This window comes from Ursus americanus, chromosome 11, assembly GCF_024610735.1.
Source record: "Ursus americanus isolate L20-20 chromosome 11, mUrsAme1.1.p, whole genome shotgun sequence".
Lineage (NCBI taxonomy): Eukaryota > Metazoa > Chordata > Mammalia > Carnivora > Ursidae > Ursus > Ursus americanus.
In genome coordinates, this window is record NC_142137.1 from 9,340,655 (window position 1) to 9,356,673 (window position 16,019).

The window sequence follows — 16,019 nt, forward strand, 5'->3', positions numbered from 1 at the left end:
GTTATCAAAAGACAGGGTCCTCCTTTTCCCCAGGGCACCTCGATGACACTCAACACTAAATAGCACCCCCCTGAGGTGGAAAATCAGCCTGGGCAAGAGCAGGGGACGGCGCACTAACAGACGTATGTGGCAATTCTCTTGAGAAGCCTTTGACAAGGGCCATTCCACTAACCCCTCGCACACTTGGACAGGTGGGTAATGGAGGCAATGCCACAATCCTGCCATCCTACCTGGCAGCTGCAATGCTCTCCTCCGTGCCCCAGAGCCCCCTGCCTCATAGTTAAATGGATAAAAGAACAGAACTAAAAACAATTTGCTGATTTTGTTCTCCCAAGAGTCATCATGACAGTTGCTCATCTTACTTTAAGTTCTTTTTCAAGGGGTGAACGAAGTTCCACAATTTTGGCTTGGACCCGGTCAAAGAATTGCTTGTAATAATGGTACAGATTCCACAGAACGCTGCAAAGTGCATCTGGAAGAAATGAAAAGGAAACAAAAATACCACACCTGCCGCATGTGCTACCTGCTAACTTTGGGCTCCACATTTTAGTGCTGCTCCTTCCTCCTCACCTTGAGGCCCTGAGATGACAGCACAACATTTCACAGGCAGATTATTTAACAGCTCACTGGGGAGCCTGAGTCTAGCGTTCCCAGAGAGGCAGGCAGGCTGTCAACACTACCCCATTTTGTCATTTCATTTCAGCTTGTACTGAATTTTGCTGCACTTTTGTTCTTAAAGACAGTGACAGTGTATTCAGATGTTCCACTAAACACAATTTCAAACCCTTTCTCAGAATCTTACTTTAAGTAAGCAGAAACTGAGCCTGTTTTAAAAGACGGCATATTAAGAGGCTCACCCTGACTGCTCATTCACATACAATCTATAGTCCTAGTTTCATTTCTTCCACTTAGGTGTGGTCAGGAACAGTAATTGACAGTGTTTTATGTGCAGTTACTTGATACAGAGCAGAGCTCTCACTAGATCAAAGAATCTAATTATGGTCTGGCCCAAGCAAAAGCTTAGCAGGACATCTAACATTGTCTAGACAGAAAGATCTGCAGCCTCAACATACCTATTTCTAAGATCTGCATTTGGCAATTTACATCTGGCAGAGTCCACTAGTTAGGGCTTCATTTAGAACCAATTTATATTTTAATGTTGTTCTCTGTATCTAATGTGTATCACTTCAAAGTAAAAGATGATTAAAAGTGTCTCATTTAAAATCTGGTATGTAAGGGCACCTGGGCGGCTGTCAGTTAAGCGTCTGACTCTTGGTTTCAGCTCAGGTCATGGTCTCATTGGTTGTGGGATCGAGCCCCACACAACACCTTGCACTCAGTGTGGAGTCTGCTTGAGATTCTCTGCCTCTGCCCCTCCCCCACATGCTCTCACTCGCTCTCAAATAAATAAAATATTTCTAAATAAGTAAGTAAATAAATAAAACCTGGTATGTAACCAGATACCTCTTATGGAGAATTCAAAGCCTAACCCATTTAAACAATGCAGTGTACAAGTAAACACACACACACACACCCCTCCCTCCTTACCCTTTCCTTCAACTTGAGGCATCAACAAGACATGACAATGGAAAACCAGTAACATCTGAAGTCGTACGTGGAATTCTCCCAGTGAGGATCCTTCAATAAATGCTTGTAACGTGCTGACCAGCAACATCAGGGTCATCTGTTTGTCATCTTTAGAGATTCAAAGGGGAAAACATATGTACCTGCAACCATCACTCCATATTCATGACATGCACGTGATCTACTACACGGTACGCTAAGGGATGGCAGGTAAGTAGAGACCACAGAGTGAAGCTTTGAAGCAAGGAGCACAGGTAAATTCCAAGCTGATATAAAAACAACACCTGCACTCAGGATATGTGTTAAATGCACTCACAGCAAATTATGAAACTGAATTATAAGGTGTTTGTTTTAAGCATGAAATGAAAACACTTTTAATTCAAGCATGTCAACTAGTACCTAAGAAATCTTCATTTTGACTATTCTTGGATATAGAGAATAAGGAAACCTTATCTTATGACCAGCTTTCTAGAATTTGGACAAGTCACTTACAACTCTGAGGAATACCATCAAGTCAAACGACATAGCCCATGTAAAAGCAATGTTGCCAGAAGACATGGGAACAGGTAAACCCCACACTCTGCAGCACTCTACAATTAGCCTGCAACATCTAACTACGCAGGGAATTTATGGACAGGTGTTACCTTCCTGCTCCTCTGTTTGTTCCTGCATGTGCTTCTCAAGCATCTGGTAGATGGAGAACCAGTGCTTGGTGGATTTCTCAGTATGGCGCTTCATGGTATTATCCAAACTCATTGACCAGCAGCTGAAATGTGAGAAGAGGCCAAGCAGGCATTTAAGGAAACCCATTTGAAAGATCTGAAACCACTGAAGCAGAAGCTAAACATTCACTATTCTTTCCTCCCAAGTAGACATAGAGAAGATACCTAGTTTGCTGCCTTGGGGAAGTATGCCGGTGTCTGCTCTCAACTGAGATCATTTTAATGCCCTGCTTTTAATTCTGTGATTAATAACTGAAAAGCATATTCTCGGTCTTACTACGTAAACTCTGCGGAAACAAACTATCAAATGTCCCTACAGCGTAAGTTCGGGAGAGGATGGGAAGTGACAGAGTATCACTTACTTCAGCTCCAGTTTACGCCAACGAATGATCATCTGACTGACCAAATCAAGATGTTTCCGCAGAGACAGAGCTCGACTCGCATTCTCTTCCCAATCCTAAAAAGCAAAGATAAAATTTACTATGGCCATTATTCAATCCCTTAATCACCTCCCGCCCTCAAGAAGATCTTGGACTTTTTGTCCTTGAATGAAGACCACTGGGCCCCTAAATAACTTTTATGCCAATTTACCAATGAGTTTACATCCAATGCATCAAGCTTCAAGTTGTTTCCGGTCCCCTGACAGAACTTCAGCAGAGCCAAGTTTAGGCAAAAAGCAAAGGATTTAGGGAGCTGAATCTGAATTGCTATTGTTAGACATGTGACCCCCTCCAAAATGCAGAGCCCAAATGTGACAATCAGAGAAGAATCAGATACTTCCGAGGCTGTGAGAGGACCAAGGGGGATGACATGCACAGGCATGGGGCTAGTCTGGTAGCCCACCAGGAAGCTTGGGTCGAAGGAGCCCTCAGTACCAGTGGACGCTGTATCCCCCCCTTGAGAACAGGGGAGGCAGGTCCCTCACATGTCCCACAAGGCAATGGCTTCACCTGTAATGATCTGACCCCATGCCAGAAAAACCAAGGAAGCTTATCCCTCTCTCCAACCCAAACTATAGCTTTTTGTCCCTCTAACAATAACTCTGCCACAAGATAATCTTTTTTCAATTGACTAGAAACTAAAATGAAGAAGAGAGAGAATTATCTTACCTGTGCCTTTGCCAGAAGGATCTCTAAGCCATTCAGGAACTTTGAGATGGGACTGGAAAGTGGAAAACTACGAATTCTATTCATTACAACCAGCAGCTACAGGAAGGAAGGAAGGAAGGAAGGAAGGAAGGAAGGAAGGAAGGAAGGAAGGAAGGAAGGAAATAAATAAATAAATAAATAAATAAATAAATAAATAAATAAATAAATAAAAGATCTCAGCATCTCTGTGGGAATATCAATCACGCAAAGTCACAGGGTACTGAGGAGAGACCTGATGAAAGTTTTATGCAAAGTCCCTGCTTCACAAGCACCTGTGAAAGCCATGGAGGAAACTTCTAGGACTGTGGACCTAAGATAAACACTTTATCTGCATTACTCTAGAAAAAAACAGGGAGTTTGAGAAGATAATTGGTTTTTTTTAGTAATCTCTACAGCCAGTGTAGAGCCAGATTACTCTCACAACCTAGAGATCAAGAGTCACATGCTCTTCCGACTGAGCCAGCCAGGTGCCCCAAGATAGTCTCTCTTAATCACTCTCCATTATAAGAATTATTACAAAATTGGCTGAAGACTACAAGTGAGGTCTGAGTTAAAACTGCCAATCTTGAAAAAGCCAGGCCTTTGCTAATATACACAGGTATCTGAATTTTAACATGTGGACAGCAAACAGTGACCAACAAATAAAATTAGCAGAATCCCAAACATCATTTATACAACAGCAGTACAAACTGGTACGTCCATCCTGCAGTGACTAGTGTCCCACTGAAGTGGGGTTCTGAGAACCTTCGTTAATACACTGAAATGTGCACATGAATGCCTCTAGAGACCATGTCCTCAGGGCTCCCGCCTCACAGGCTGCCCTACCTGTTCAAGGGCCGGGTGTTCCGGCCAGTCCTGCAGCAGCTGACTAACAGCCTCTGAGAAACCTTGAAGCACAGGTTGACAATGCCTTGCTTCTGGGACATTGGGGTGCTGGTAGAAGTCATAGGGCCCATCAGGCTTCACCATCAGATCTGAGACTGCCTCACCAAAGAGAGTGTTATGGGAGAGGGTGCAGGCCAAAAGTTGGCTGCCCAAGAGTTGGTCATTCAGCTCGGCTCCTAGGAAGTTAACAACATCATAGTAGTCAGTAAACTCAGTAGGTTGAGCTATACAGAGATGACAAAAACATGCTCAGAAATAATGGACTACCGGAACTAATGAAGATATTTCAATGCCATTCATGCCCACAGCAACATGGGCCTAGAGGACTAGGACCCTAATATCAAAGGGATACCACCAAATCTGACAAGCTTCTCGGATATACGGAGGAACTCAGATACTTAGCTGTTATCAAGAAACTACAGTTTGGTTTGATGGATTCAATTTCCTAGTTTTGGGGGCTGTCTTGGTAGGCAGAAAGGAAATTTAAAGGCTCTTTCCCAACAGCAAGGAATAACTCATGAGATCATACAGGAAACTGAATCAAATGATACTCGGTAAGATTAATTTCTGAATTCCCAGGCTGCTCCCAGGAATACGTGATTTGAAAAGCACCGAAACCATTAGAGGCAAATTAGAAATAATACTGAGGAACAAAACCATTTAAACTAAGTCCATATCCTTATCTTTTTAATCCCTGCACCCCAAAGTATTCAAATGATAAAAATCCAATACTGCAGAATTCTAAATCAAGTTTTTTGAAGTAGCTTGAGTCTTTTAAGCTAAGGAAACTCCCTCAATAAGGAATTTAGCAAAAAACAGGGAGGTAACTATTTTAATTGTTCCAGAAGTAGCAATCACAGTTATTCATTTTCATTTCCCAAGAGTATAACAAAAGGAAACTGTCGTACCCATGAGAGGGTAGAAGTGTGTTACAAGAGATGCCCCGGTTTGATAGCAGGACAGAAACAGGCCAAGGTAATGCTTTGTCTCGTGTGGTGGCACAGTCTGTTGGTACCAGAGGGACCGAGCGAAGCTGAGGCACAGCTGCTGGTGAATCAGCATCACAGCCTGCATTGAGCTCTGGGAGAGGAGGGCAGGGTCTGTGGTTGCTCCCTCTTCTTGTCCATCTGAAGCTCCCTTCTTCTCTTCCAGTGTTGGTTCTACCAGAATATCTGCAAAATCCTGTCAGTAACAGCAGAGCAATTGAACTTCTAAAAATCAAAATCCAGTTTTAATCCAAAAGAAAGGGGGAAAGATGGAGTGCGAACAATCAAGAAAATGAAGTAGTGACTTACATAAAGATATAGTAAAAAGAATGATTACAAAACCATTCAAAGGTAACACAGGTGGTATCAAGGAAAATTATCCCAAAACAAACCCTGTTACCACCACCCAACCTTTTCATGAAGTGGGAACTGCTTTCTGAACTCCCGTTCTTCCTCCTCCTCCTCGCTCAGGGCTGTCCTGGAGTTCCTGCTCCTGCATCTGTAAAGGCTGCTTTCCTGCTCAGCCTTCTCTTGGGCTATGCGTTCCTGTTCATCCCACTCATTGATAATTTCCTGAAAAGTTACACATTTGTAAGGAAACTTCTTTGTCTTTGCTGAGGTGCTTAAACGAACAAAGCAAACCTTGTTATCTCTTAATTTCTCATGATAACAAAAGCACCATGGCTCGAAAACAAGTAAACACCAACATCCAAGAAGCTAAACCCCAGGTAATAGAGAGCAAATAAACTGTTTTCAAACTGTGTATCTGTAGCATCCCACTTCCTAGATTCCCCCTTGCTGTACTGCTACTTTTTCACAGGTGTAAAACCTGGCCACAGTATAGTTAATGCCACTGGAACTTCCTGTCAGGAGTTACTGATGTTTTGTACTAAGGACAGGCTCTGGTAGGCAATGTGTGGGTTGTGATTCAGACTGCATTTGGCTAACGACTCAAGCAGCTGGCCCGGGAGTTCAGGAAAGGGAAACGTGGGCTGGGGGGAAGGGAGGTTGCAGGGCACCAATCAGACAAAACTGGGCTATGCCGTATCAGACACTTCTTAAATCCCCAGTAACTCTACGATTTTAAGTCCTCAAGTTGGCAAAAACTATAAATTAAACAGTACTGATGAGAACTGAGGAAATGAGTATCCACCATTTACAGAAAGATAAACTGTATTAAAAACCCAAGTGGTTAATCTTCGTCCCAGCAATTGTGCTTTCTAGAACTTGTACCCAAAGACCTCGGTATAAGACCATTCATGGTGATGGTGGTGGTGATGTTTTTCAAGATAGCAAAGAGACTACAAATATAAATGTCCAGTGATAAGAAATTAGTTAAGTGTCTTAGAGCATATCCATACAATAGAAAACGAAGCAGTCATTCAATCTGATGCAGGTAAAGAATACCATAATTATGGAGGAAAATAATCACTAAATGCTGTTACATTTTCTAAAGCAAAGTATAAAACAGAATGGACTTTCGTAGTGGTTTGTAGAACTCTAGCAACTTAAAGGCCAGTCTCAGAGACCACGGAGGGGACAGAATTGTCCTCAATTAAAGCACATCTTTTATCTATTACATATCAGGAAACTAATCTAAGGCTTTTATTTTAAAAAGAGTTTTACTGGGGTGCCTGGGTGGCACAGCGGTTAAGCGTCTGCCTTCGGCTCAGGGCGTGATCCCGGCGTTGTGGGATCGAGCCCCACATCAGGCTCCTCCGCTATGAGCCTGCTTCTTCCTCTCCCACTCCCCCTGCTTGTGTTCCCTCTCTCGCTGGCTGTCTCTATCTCTGTCAAATAAATAAATAAAAAATCTTTAAAAAAAATAAAAATAAAAATAAATTAAAAAAAAGAGTTTTACTGCTAAAAAACAATTTATAAACCACTGGGACAAATGACTTAAATTTATAATGTCACCGACATACATGTACAGATATATGTATACAAAACACAAACCTAGAAGGGGATGCACCAGTGTGTTAACAGTTACACAGCTTTAAGTGGTAAAATCTAAAGTTTTGTTTATATTTATTCTTTTAATTGTATAAATTGAGAACAAATTGTTTTCGTTGGTAAGAGGAAAACAGATTTTCTTAATAAAGTTGATACTACTACCTGGCAAAAACCACCATAAATAAAATCAAAAGACAAACAACAAACTAGGGGAAAATACCTGCAGTGTGTATCATAGATAAAGAGCTAATAACATCACTAATTTTTTCCAATCTCTTAAAAGTTGAGGGACAAAGACCCCCAAAACTGACAGCTGAATAGGAGGCAGAAAGGAAGACACTAGATCCCACTGCCCAACCACATGGGTCTTTTTCTACACAGGGTATTTGCTAATGTCCTGCAGATGCCCTGCTTGTACTCCCAGCAACCTTCAGCAGGAGGCTGGGCCTGCCCCCTAGAAGTGGGCTTACCTGGCACACATGTCTGAAGAGCTGCAGGGCCCTCTGGTCCAGCTCTCCCTTACATAGCACATGGGAGCGCAGGTAAAGGAGGGCGTTCATCAGCAGCTGCTCTCGGGTGGGGCAAGGTCTCTGGGCCTTGCCTTCCAGCTCCTTTCCTCCTGAGCGCTTAAGGATCAACCTCCCAAGGCCTCGAAGAACCTCCTCTGACTTCACTGAGCATAAAGCGTCTGCATGAGCATAGTAAGTGGGGAAGGCAGGGCCCACTGATGGAAAAGCCAACAGGGATGTGGCCAGGGTACCCAGCCTGTCTGCACAGACCACACTGCGTTGGAATGAAGCATAGACCTCAGATGCCACCAGCCTCATGCCATGCTGCAACTGCAGGATGGATGCCTGCAGTGGGGCCACAGAGTCCGGATACAGGGCGTACTCCTCGGCCAGCCGCTTCCTGAACTGGTGGTGGGATTGTTGCCAGGAAGCTTCCTCCTTCAGAAGGTTCTGGGCCACCTGGGCAGACCGAGGCCCATCCATGTGGAGGGCCTGCAGGAGCCGTGTGAGCAGATCCTGAACAGCAGGGGCCTTGGCAATGCTGGTGACGTAGTGGTGGATCTCCTGCACTAGTGACTCATAGACAGGCACTTGGGGTCTGAAGGCCTGCTTCTTTGACAGGCTGCAGATTAAGTTCTCCAGATGATCAATTCTTTGGCGAAGTAGTCTAAAGGCAAATTAACACAATATACAAATTCTGTCAGGAGAAAAACAGCAAATCTAGACTGAGCCCTTAGCTAGGAAAACAGAATGAAGGCGTATCAGCTGCTGAGGATATGAAGAAAACATTGAGAATTATATTGTAAATGAATAATACAGAGAGATCATTGATCACACACCACACATGGTGTTAAGCAATGTAGGCGCATATTTCATCAAAGTCTAATCACAATTCACCGAAGTAGCTGCTATGGGCCTCCTCTTACAGACAAGGCATTAAGTGATCTATTCAAAGTCTAAAGCCCAAGGACAGGAATGGGACTGGAACGCAGACCTACCGCACTATACAATATTTACCAAGACAACAAACCCACATAGTGCACATCATCAGAAGCAACTTCGGTCATGTTGAAAGTAAGTGCTGGCTTCAACCCACCTGGCCCCATGGGAATCCTGCCCCTCCCTTCGGAGTATTAATTTTTCCTGACTATAACCATGGCTTTAGGATCTAACTGCTAATGCAGAGACATGTATTATCACCTCTAACACTGCGATTACATTGCAAAGGTCAACCTCAAAATGTCTTTAAAAACAAACAAACAAAAAACCACACACAATAGCACAACACGATTACTCCGCTAGTTACCTGATGTGAGGATGAGAGTAATGGATAATGACTTCATCTTCCAGGTCTCTTCCAGTCAGTAGCTGGGACGAGAGGTTTCGGGTCTTCCACTCACACTGCAACTGGTGTAACTAACAGAAAGGGAAGAAAATGGCCTGCTATGCCCAGCTATGACCATGTCCAAGAGAACAATGCCCTGGGGAAAGGTAGAGCAACTGGGTGGAAGGAACCTGGGCTCTTAAATGACCCAAGAGCAGGGCTTTTTGCTCAATTAACCTGAACCACTCACCTTAGAGCTATTAGATAAAAGAAACTACCTTATTCACACCACTGAACTTCTGGGACTCTGCTATAGCGGCTTAGTCTTTACCAACTCATATACTAGTTCCATATTTTGAAGAAGGAAAATTATATCACTATCCTTATGTATTCGGTTCCTGAGTTTGGTTGCAAGTGGTACAAGGGATACCACTTAATCTAAATCTACTTGATTCTTGAATTTTAGATAACAAACACCCAAACTTTAAAACCTGAAGAATAACCATACCATATCTAAAGAAATTATCCAAGTCCAAATATTCGAAACTTAAGTTCAGGTAGAGGGAGTATGGATAGGAGAGATACCATTAGTTCTTTGGCAATGCCTCAGGTGTCCGACTGTTGCGACCTCTGTCTACTGCAGCCTACTGGCAAATAGATCAGAAGCTTAGGAAGGGCTCCTCTAAGTATCTAAGCTTACTTAGAGGAACTCTCAAAGAGGAAAATGCAGTCTTTAGAACACAGTCCTGGGATGTCACAGGGCAATCCATGCAAAATCATCCCTCTGATGCTCTGAGCATCCAGAAGGCAATAAAAGGAGTAATATACTAAGCAAACCCACCCAGTCAGGGATGGAGCCCGTGGTCCAAACTCTCACCCCTCCATACCTCTTCCTTAGCATACTGGAGCTTGTATTCCCTCTTCACTGCAGGGTCAAACCGTGCCTGCGGAAGCCACGTCTGAATCTGGAGCAAGCCAAGGCTCACCCAGAGGCTCCCACGGCGGGCTGGCTCAGGAAGGTCCCGTTTACTGTCCCCTTCCCCAAAGTGGCGCAGGGAGGTGAGCAAGAGGCACAGCAGCTCTTTGGGCAGGGCCTCCTGCCCGGCCATGTCCCCAAGAGTCTGGCCCACATGCTGGAAGGCCTGGCTGTCCCCGAGCAGCAGCTGCTCGCAGTTCTGCATGTACTCCTGCCGCTGGGACTCAGGGAGCAGCTCTGCCAAACCTGCCAGGTGTCGGCACAGCACAAGCCCCTGGAGCTGCGAATCCGTGCGTCTGTAGAGATAAGGAAGCACTTAAGGGTTTGTACTATATCAAACAGTATTCCTTTCTCACACTACCATTCTCTCAGAAAATGACACGGCAGACTGCACTGCCAATAGTTAAAGGTGAATTTCTCTTCTCAAGTAATCTTACGTGCTTTTCCAAGCACCACTTTCTTTATCACAATAAGCTTAAAATTGACAGAGGCACTGGCCAGCTCGTAATAGCCTGTCATGGGCTAAAAACCTGCTGATCCAGCCAGAAAATATACTTGCCTTTACCCACCAAAACTAGCCTCTACAGGAATAAGTTCTGACTACGTCCTCTACAGGAAAGACAGACTTTTACACTCTATGGGGTAGGGGGCGTGGCGGGGGGTTGGGAAGAATACCTGAATTCTGCGACTGAAGGCACAGCCATGTTGGTCCAAAGTACCAGGCTGATGTCCCGGAGCTGCAGGGCTCTCTCAACCCACTCTCCCAGGGTGACATGTGAGGAGGACAGGATGGGGAAGCCGCTCACATCCCAGGGACTTGCTCTGCAGCTGCTGGTCAAGACTTCAAAGCAGCACTTGGAGAATACGGCTCTACTGAGACTGCCAGGGCCCTGATGGATGGAGAGAGGTCATGTATCTTTTAGAAATTAAATAAAAGGATTTCAACAAGCAGCACTGAGCACTTCAGAGGGAAGAAAGAGAGTAAGAAAAGGAGGTCCAGGTTGCCAGGACCAGGTAAACCTCAACCAGAGGGCAGACTGGGGTCAGGTGTTAGTAGGCTTTAAAGAAAGACTCCATTCTCAAAGAATGAGGAACAATTGGTGTTTTACTACAGCAAGAAAATCCCTCCCACCTGGGCATCAGGAAGACCATTCTTGTAGTAGAGCAAGGGGCACATTGCACGAAGGTGAGTCTTGGGAAGCACGGAAAAGAGTGAGAAGATAAATGTTAAGAGTCAGAGACAAAGGGTGCCTGGGTAGCACAGTTGGTTGAGCGGCTGCCCTTGGCTCAGGTCATGATCCCAGGGTCCTGGGATCGAGCCCCACATCAGGCTCCCTGCTCATGCTCTCTCTCTCAAAATCTCTTAAATTAAAAAAAAAGAGAGAGAGAGAGTGAGTCAGGGACAAAGTTTGTCAAACCTGTGCTCCTAGACTGTTCATCTGGGACACACTAATAGCTGTTCACAGTGAAGGATTAGGTGGTTAAATACACAAAATGGGAAACACTGTATACTCTGCAACTCTTGGGGATCCGTAAGATTTATCACTAAAGGCTTTGAGAAATGTGTTACAATAAAGAAATCAATTTTGAGGGGTGCCTGGTTGGGCTCAGTCAGAAGAGTATGTGACTCTTGGTCTCAGAGTCATGAGTTGGAGCCCCATGTTGGGTAGAGATGTTAATAAAAAAAATTTTTTAATTAAAAATACTGATTTTGAAAGAGCAAGAGAATAGAAGGGTCCAAACAAAGCCATGAACATCTGTGGGAATAAGGTATGACAAAGATGGCATTTCAAATGAGAGTGGAAAGGATGAATTAGTCAAACATGATGTTGTTACACTGCTTTTGGATATACTGTTTGTATATTTGTATACCTACCTCACAAAATGAGATATCCAGATGTAACTGATGATTTAAACATAAAACAAAACAAACATATACAAGAAAATATGGGCAAATGGTTTTTAACTCTAGGGATACTGAAGACAGACGTTTTTTAAAAGCAAGACACTAAAGCCAGAAAATAGAAAGGGGCTAAGAGTATTTGAAAAGAAAACATTATAAAACTTGAGAGACAAGAGAACATTAGAAATATATTTCCAACCATATGGTGTGTAAAGGTTTAATATCCATAATATATAAAGAGATCTTCAATAAGAAAATGATGATGAATTCAAATTTTGTTTCTTACAAAATAAGCGATAAACATGACTGAAAAATTCAGAGAAGGAAACATTATGCATATGTGTAAAGATGTTTAATCTCAAAAAAATAATCAGCATAAATCAAATGACATTTTATAAATTGAATAATTGGCAATAAAAAATGTTGGTAACACCTAGTGTGTCAAGGATATGAAGAAACAGGTTTTCATAGATATAATAAGTAAAAATGTGCTCTACTCCTAAGTCTTCCTGTTATCATCCAGGACTTCATGACCTCCCCCTTTATTAGTTCCTAGTATGTTTAAAAAAGTAAACATACCCTGATGTTTATAGCAGCATTATCAACAATAGACAAATTATGGAAACAGCCCAAAGGTCCATCAACTGATAACTGGATAAAATAGATGTGAGGGTGTGTGTGTGTGTGTGTGTGTGTGTGTGTGTGTGTGTAAAGGAATATTACTCAGCCATAAAAAAAGGAATGAAATCTTGCCATTTGCAATAACATGGATGGAGCTAGAGGGTATTACCCTAAGTGAAATAAGTCAGAGAAAGACAAATACCATATAATTTCACTCATATGTGGAATTTAAGAAACAAAACAAATGAACGTGGAGGGGAAAAAAGAGGCAAAAAAGAAACGGACTCAACTATAGAGAACATACTGATGGTTACTGGAGAGAAAGTTGGGGGGAATGGGTTAAACAGGTGATGGGTATTAAGGCAGACAACTGTGATGAATACCAAGTGTTGTATGTAAGTGATGAATCACTAAATTCTGCACCTGAAACTAGTATCACTCTGTATGTTAACTGGAATTTAAGAACTTGGGGGGGGGGCGGTAAAAAACAAAACCACCTGCCCAGACATTCTGAGAATAGCCATAAATTTCTTTAACTGTGCAGACATTCTGACCAAGGATTAAATTCCAGTTCTTATAACATATCCACAGAAATACTAGGACCAACAGACAAAGATTTATGCAACAGTAGTTGAGGCAGGTATGCTTGTTATAGGAAGGGGGGAAATAAAGGCAAGAAATCTCGACATTTATGAATAAGCAAGTAATTAAATAAATTCCAGCACATTAGAACAATGTAATACCTTAAAAAGAATAAGCGGAAATGACACATTTCCATGACTATTATGTGAACAAAGAAAGCAATCTTATTTTTATTTACGTTATACATTTAATACAAAATATATGTAAACAAGATACAGAGCAAACAGTGGTTATTTCCACAGAATTCTACTTTCTGTGTAAAGCTGATCCTTGAACACAGGGGTTAGGGGTGCCAACCCTCCCATGCAACAAAAAAAAATCCATGTATTTAATGGTTACCCAAAAACTGAACTATGTATAATACAGTAGAACAAGACACCACAGTCTTCTCGTGCCCAAAGTTAGCAAAGTTGGACCCTGGAGAGATATATGCTACTTACTCCTCTACCCAAGAAAGCAGAATCTCCTTCCAAGTGGAGTCCAGAGAAAGGCAAAGAAGCAAGAAAGGCAGAGTACCTTTACTCACCTTTCCAGGTCACTTGCTCCACCTGACCCCCGCTGTATGGTTCTAACACAGTTTCTGCTTACAGTAAATGCTGGCAAGCAGTGAGCCAGCTGCCACTATCCCTGTGGTATTAACTTTCTGCCTTGGACTTTCAGCACCATGGACAACACCCCCTCCCGCTGTACCCTCTGCCACCAAGAATCCTGCTTAGGGCTCATCCTGTCCCCTGGTGTTTTCCTAGACTCCTTACCTCAGGGAGTCATCATTCTGTGATTCTTTACCAACTCTGCCAGTGATAGGCCTTGCCACTTCAGTGAGATCCCCCCACCCCCACTAGTCCCTATGTACCTGTCTCAGCTCAATACCTCAATGAACCGAGCCTTGCACAGGTAGTGGGATAAGAAGTGCCAGAACCAGGTGAGAGCCCCATTGTTCCAGTCTTCCCTGTATCTTTCTTCTACCCTCCCTTTGCTTCTAGGCATTTGGCAACTTCTACCTTGTTTTCAATCACAATATAAAATACATATTTACTGAGAAAAATCCATGTATGACCCTGTGCAGTTCAAACCTTGTGTTGTTCAAAGGTCAACTGTATATACACACACACATATACACACATACGTATACATTTCTATACTGTTAAAATATCTTATAACTAGAAAAAAGGTATTTTAATTACAGAAGAAAAGTGAAGACTTTTTAAAATTATTTTAGAGAGAGAGAGCATGAGCAGGGGGAGGAGCAGAGGAGAAAGAATCCCCAAGCAGACTCTGCATTGAGTGTGGAGCCTGACATGGGGCTCAATCTCACAACCCTGAGATTATGATCTGAGCTGAAACCAAGAACCAGATGCCCAAATAACTGAACAACCCAGGCACCCCAAGTGAAAATGTTTAACTTTTTTTTGCTTTAATTCAGAACTTCCCAAATGTTTTAAGATAGAATATCTTTTTTCAAGATTTTAACACCGTGCAGAAAATAAAGTATTGCAGTCACTTATTTAGTTACTGCTCTGTCCTAGGAATAAATGTTTATTGCTACATCAAGAAATTTTTCCCACTGTCAAACACTTCTAAGATTTTATGCCAACAAACCTTCAATGTGGAGTCCAAAAGGGACTTGGGCACCTCCCTCTGCTGTACACCAGGCAGAGGGCTCCACATTAGCCAGTACTCTGGATTTGTAGTCACAGTACTGCTCCAAAAAGACATAAATGCGGAATGAAATAAGTCAGACCACAAGGAGATAACTTCTTCAGTAGACACCTAGAGATAAATAGATAAGAGAATATTTGAGAAAAATTCCATAAATGAAGTTACGAGGTCTCCCTCTTGTAAGACTCATCTAAAATTTACATGGGTTTAAAGATATTAATTCTAACTTCTCTGATTTCCTGCCACCCTGGTCATCTTGGTTAAGCCACTTAGCATCTTGTTTATAAAACTGAGATCTGCTTTTTATAAGGCACGTGAGGAAATATAAGTGGATCACATGATTATAGTATTGGCAAAACAGGTAAGTGAATAAAACATTATAAAAAAATTAAGGTTGTACTAATGAAGTTATATTAATTGCAGTTTACCACTATTCACATTCCATAGTTATTCTTGAGGGAAAGATTAAAAACACTCTCACACTTTATTTTTGCACAAACAATAAAAATAAGCAAATATTTTAGCCCCATTTAACTGGAAACCAAATAGAATGATTCTGTGATAAGAACTGAGAAACACCCAGGTAATTACTGCAAAAAACACTCAAAATTCTCCCCTTTGAAAGTTAATTCAAATAAGACTGGAGTTTCGGACATAAATAGAAGATTCTGCAACCAGTTTGCCACAGACAGTCTAACAAGACAAGGTTTGTCTCCCTTTTTGATTTTGGTTTTTACCTTCTTACAGTGCAATAAGAACCAAAGGTCTCGAAGCTCTTGCGGAGCAACTGGTGTGTGCTTAAGACAAAATGTGATGTGATGACTTATCTCTTCATCTATCTGGGGTTGCTGATTTTTGCTGGACCTGTTCCACAAATAAAGAAGAAGAAAGGATGGGTTGTGGGCTATCAGGAAACCGCTAGAAATCTGTTATGTATGGAAAGATAGAACACACAGAACTTACAGTACATTTATTAAAATACAAACAAGCAACTCTACTGGAAAAACACCTAGTAACTAGCAGAGGTGGAGTCAAAACAGGCAAAGAATCAGTGGCAATAGACTTCCCTTGGTTTCATAACTAGTCCCCTTTAAGACAAGTCTGTGC

General features: G+C 42.4%; 1 protein-coding gene across 3 annotated transcripts in view; it reads right to left on the reverse strand.

Moving 5' to 3' along the window:
- The window catches only part of MDN1 (midasin AAA ATPase 1), a 164,058-nt gene that overhangs the window by 37,151 nt on the left and 110,888 nt on the right, over positions 1-16,019 (reverse strand). For all 3 annotated transcript variants that reach the window (XM_087865316.1, XM_045807060.2, XM_087865317.1), the window contains 14 exons: positions 15,650-15,776; positions 14,853-15,023; positions 10,763-10,977; positions 9,999-10,383; positions 9,094-9,203; positions 7,749-8,454; positions 5,737-5,898; positions 5,248-5,521; positions 4,280-4,515; positions 3,416-3,511; positions 2,669-2,763; positions 2,229-2,350; positions 1,549-1,695; positions 363-472 (listed from right to left, as the gene is read on the reverse strand). In XM_087865316.1, the coding sequence (XP_087721442.1) occupies positions 363-472; positions 1,549-1,695; positions 2,229-2,350; positions 2,669-2,763; positions 3,416-3,511; positions 4,280-4,515; positions 5,248-5,521; positions 5,737-5,898; positions 7,749-8,454; positions 9,094-9,203; positions 9,999-10,383; positions 10,763-10,977; positions 14,853-15,023; positions 15,650-15,776 (2,956 nt within the window). The remainder of the gene's footprint in view (positions 1-362; positions 473-1,548; positions 1,696-2,228; positions 2,351-2,668; positions 2,764-3,415; positions 3,512-4,279; positions 4,516-5,247; positions 5,522-5,736; positions 5,899-7,748; positions 8,455-9,093; positions 9,204-9,998; positions 10,384-10,762; positions 10,978-14,852; positions 15,024-15,649; positions 15,777-16,019) is intronic.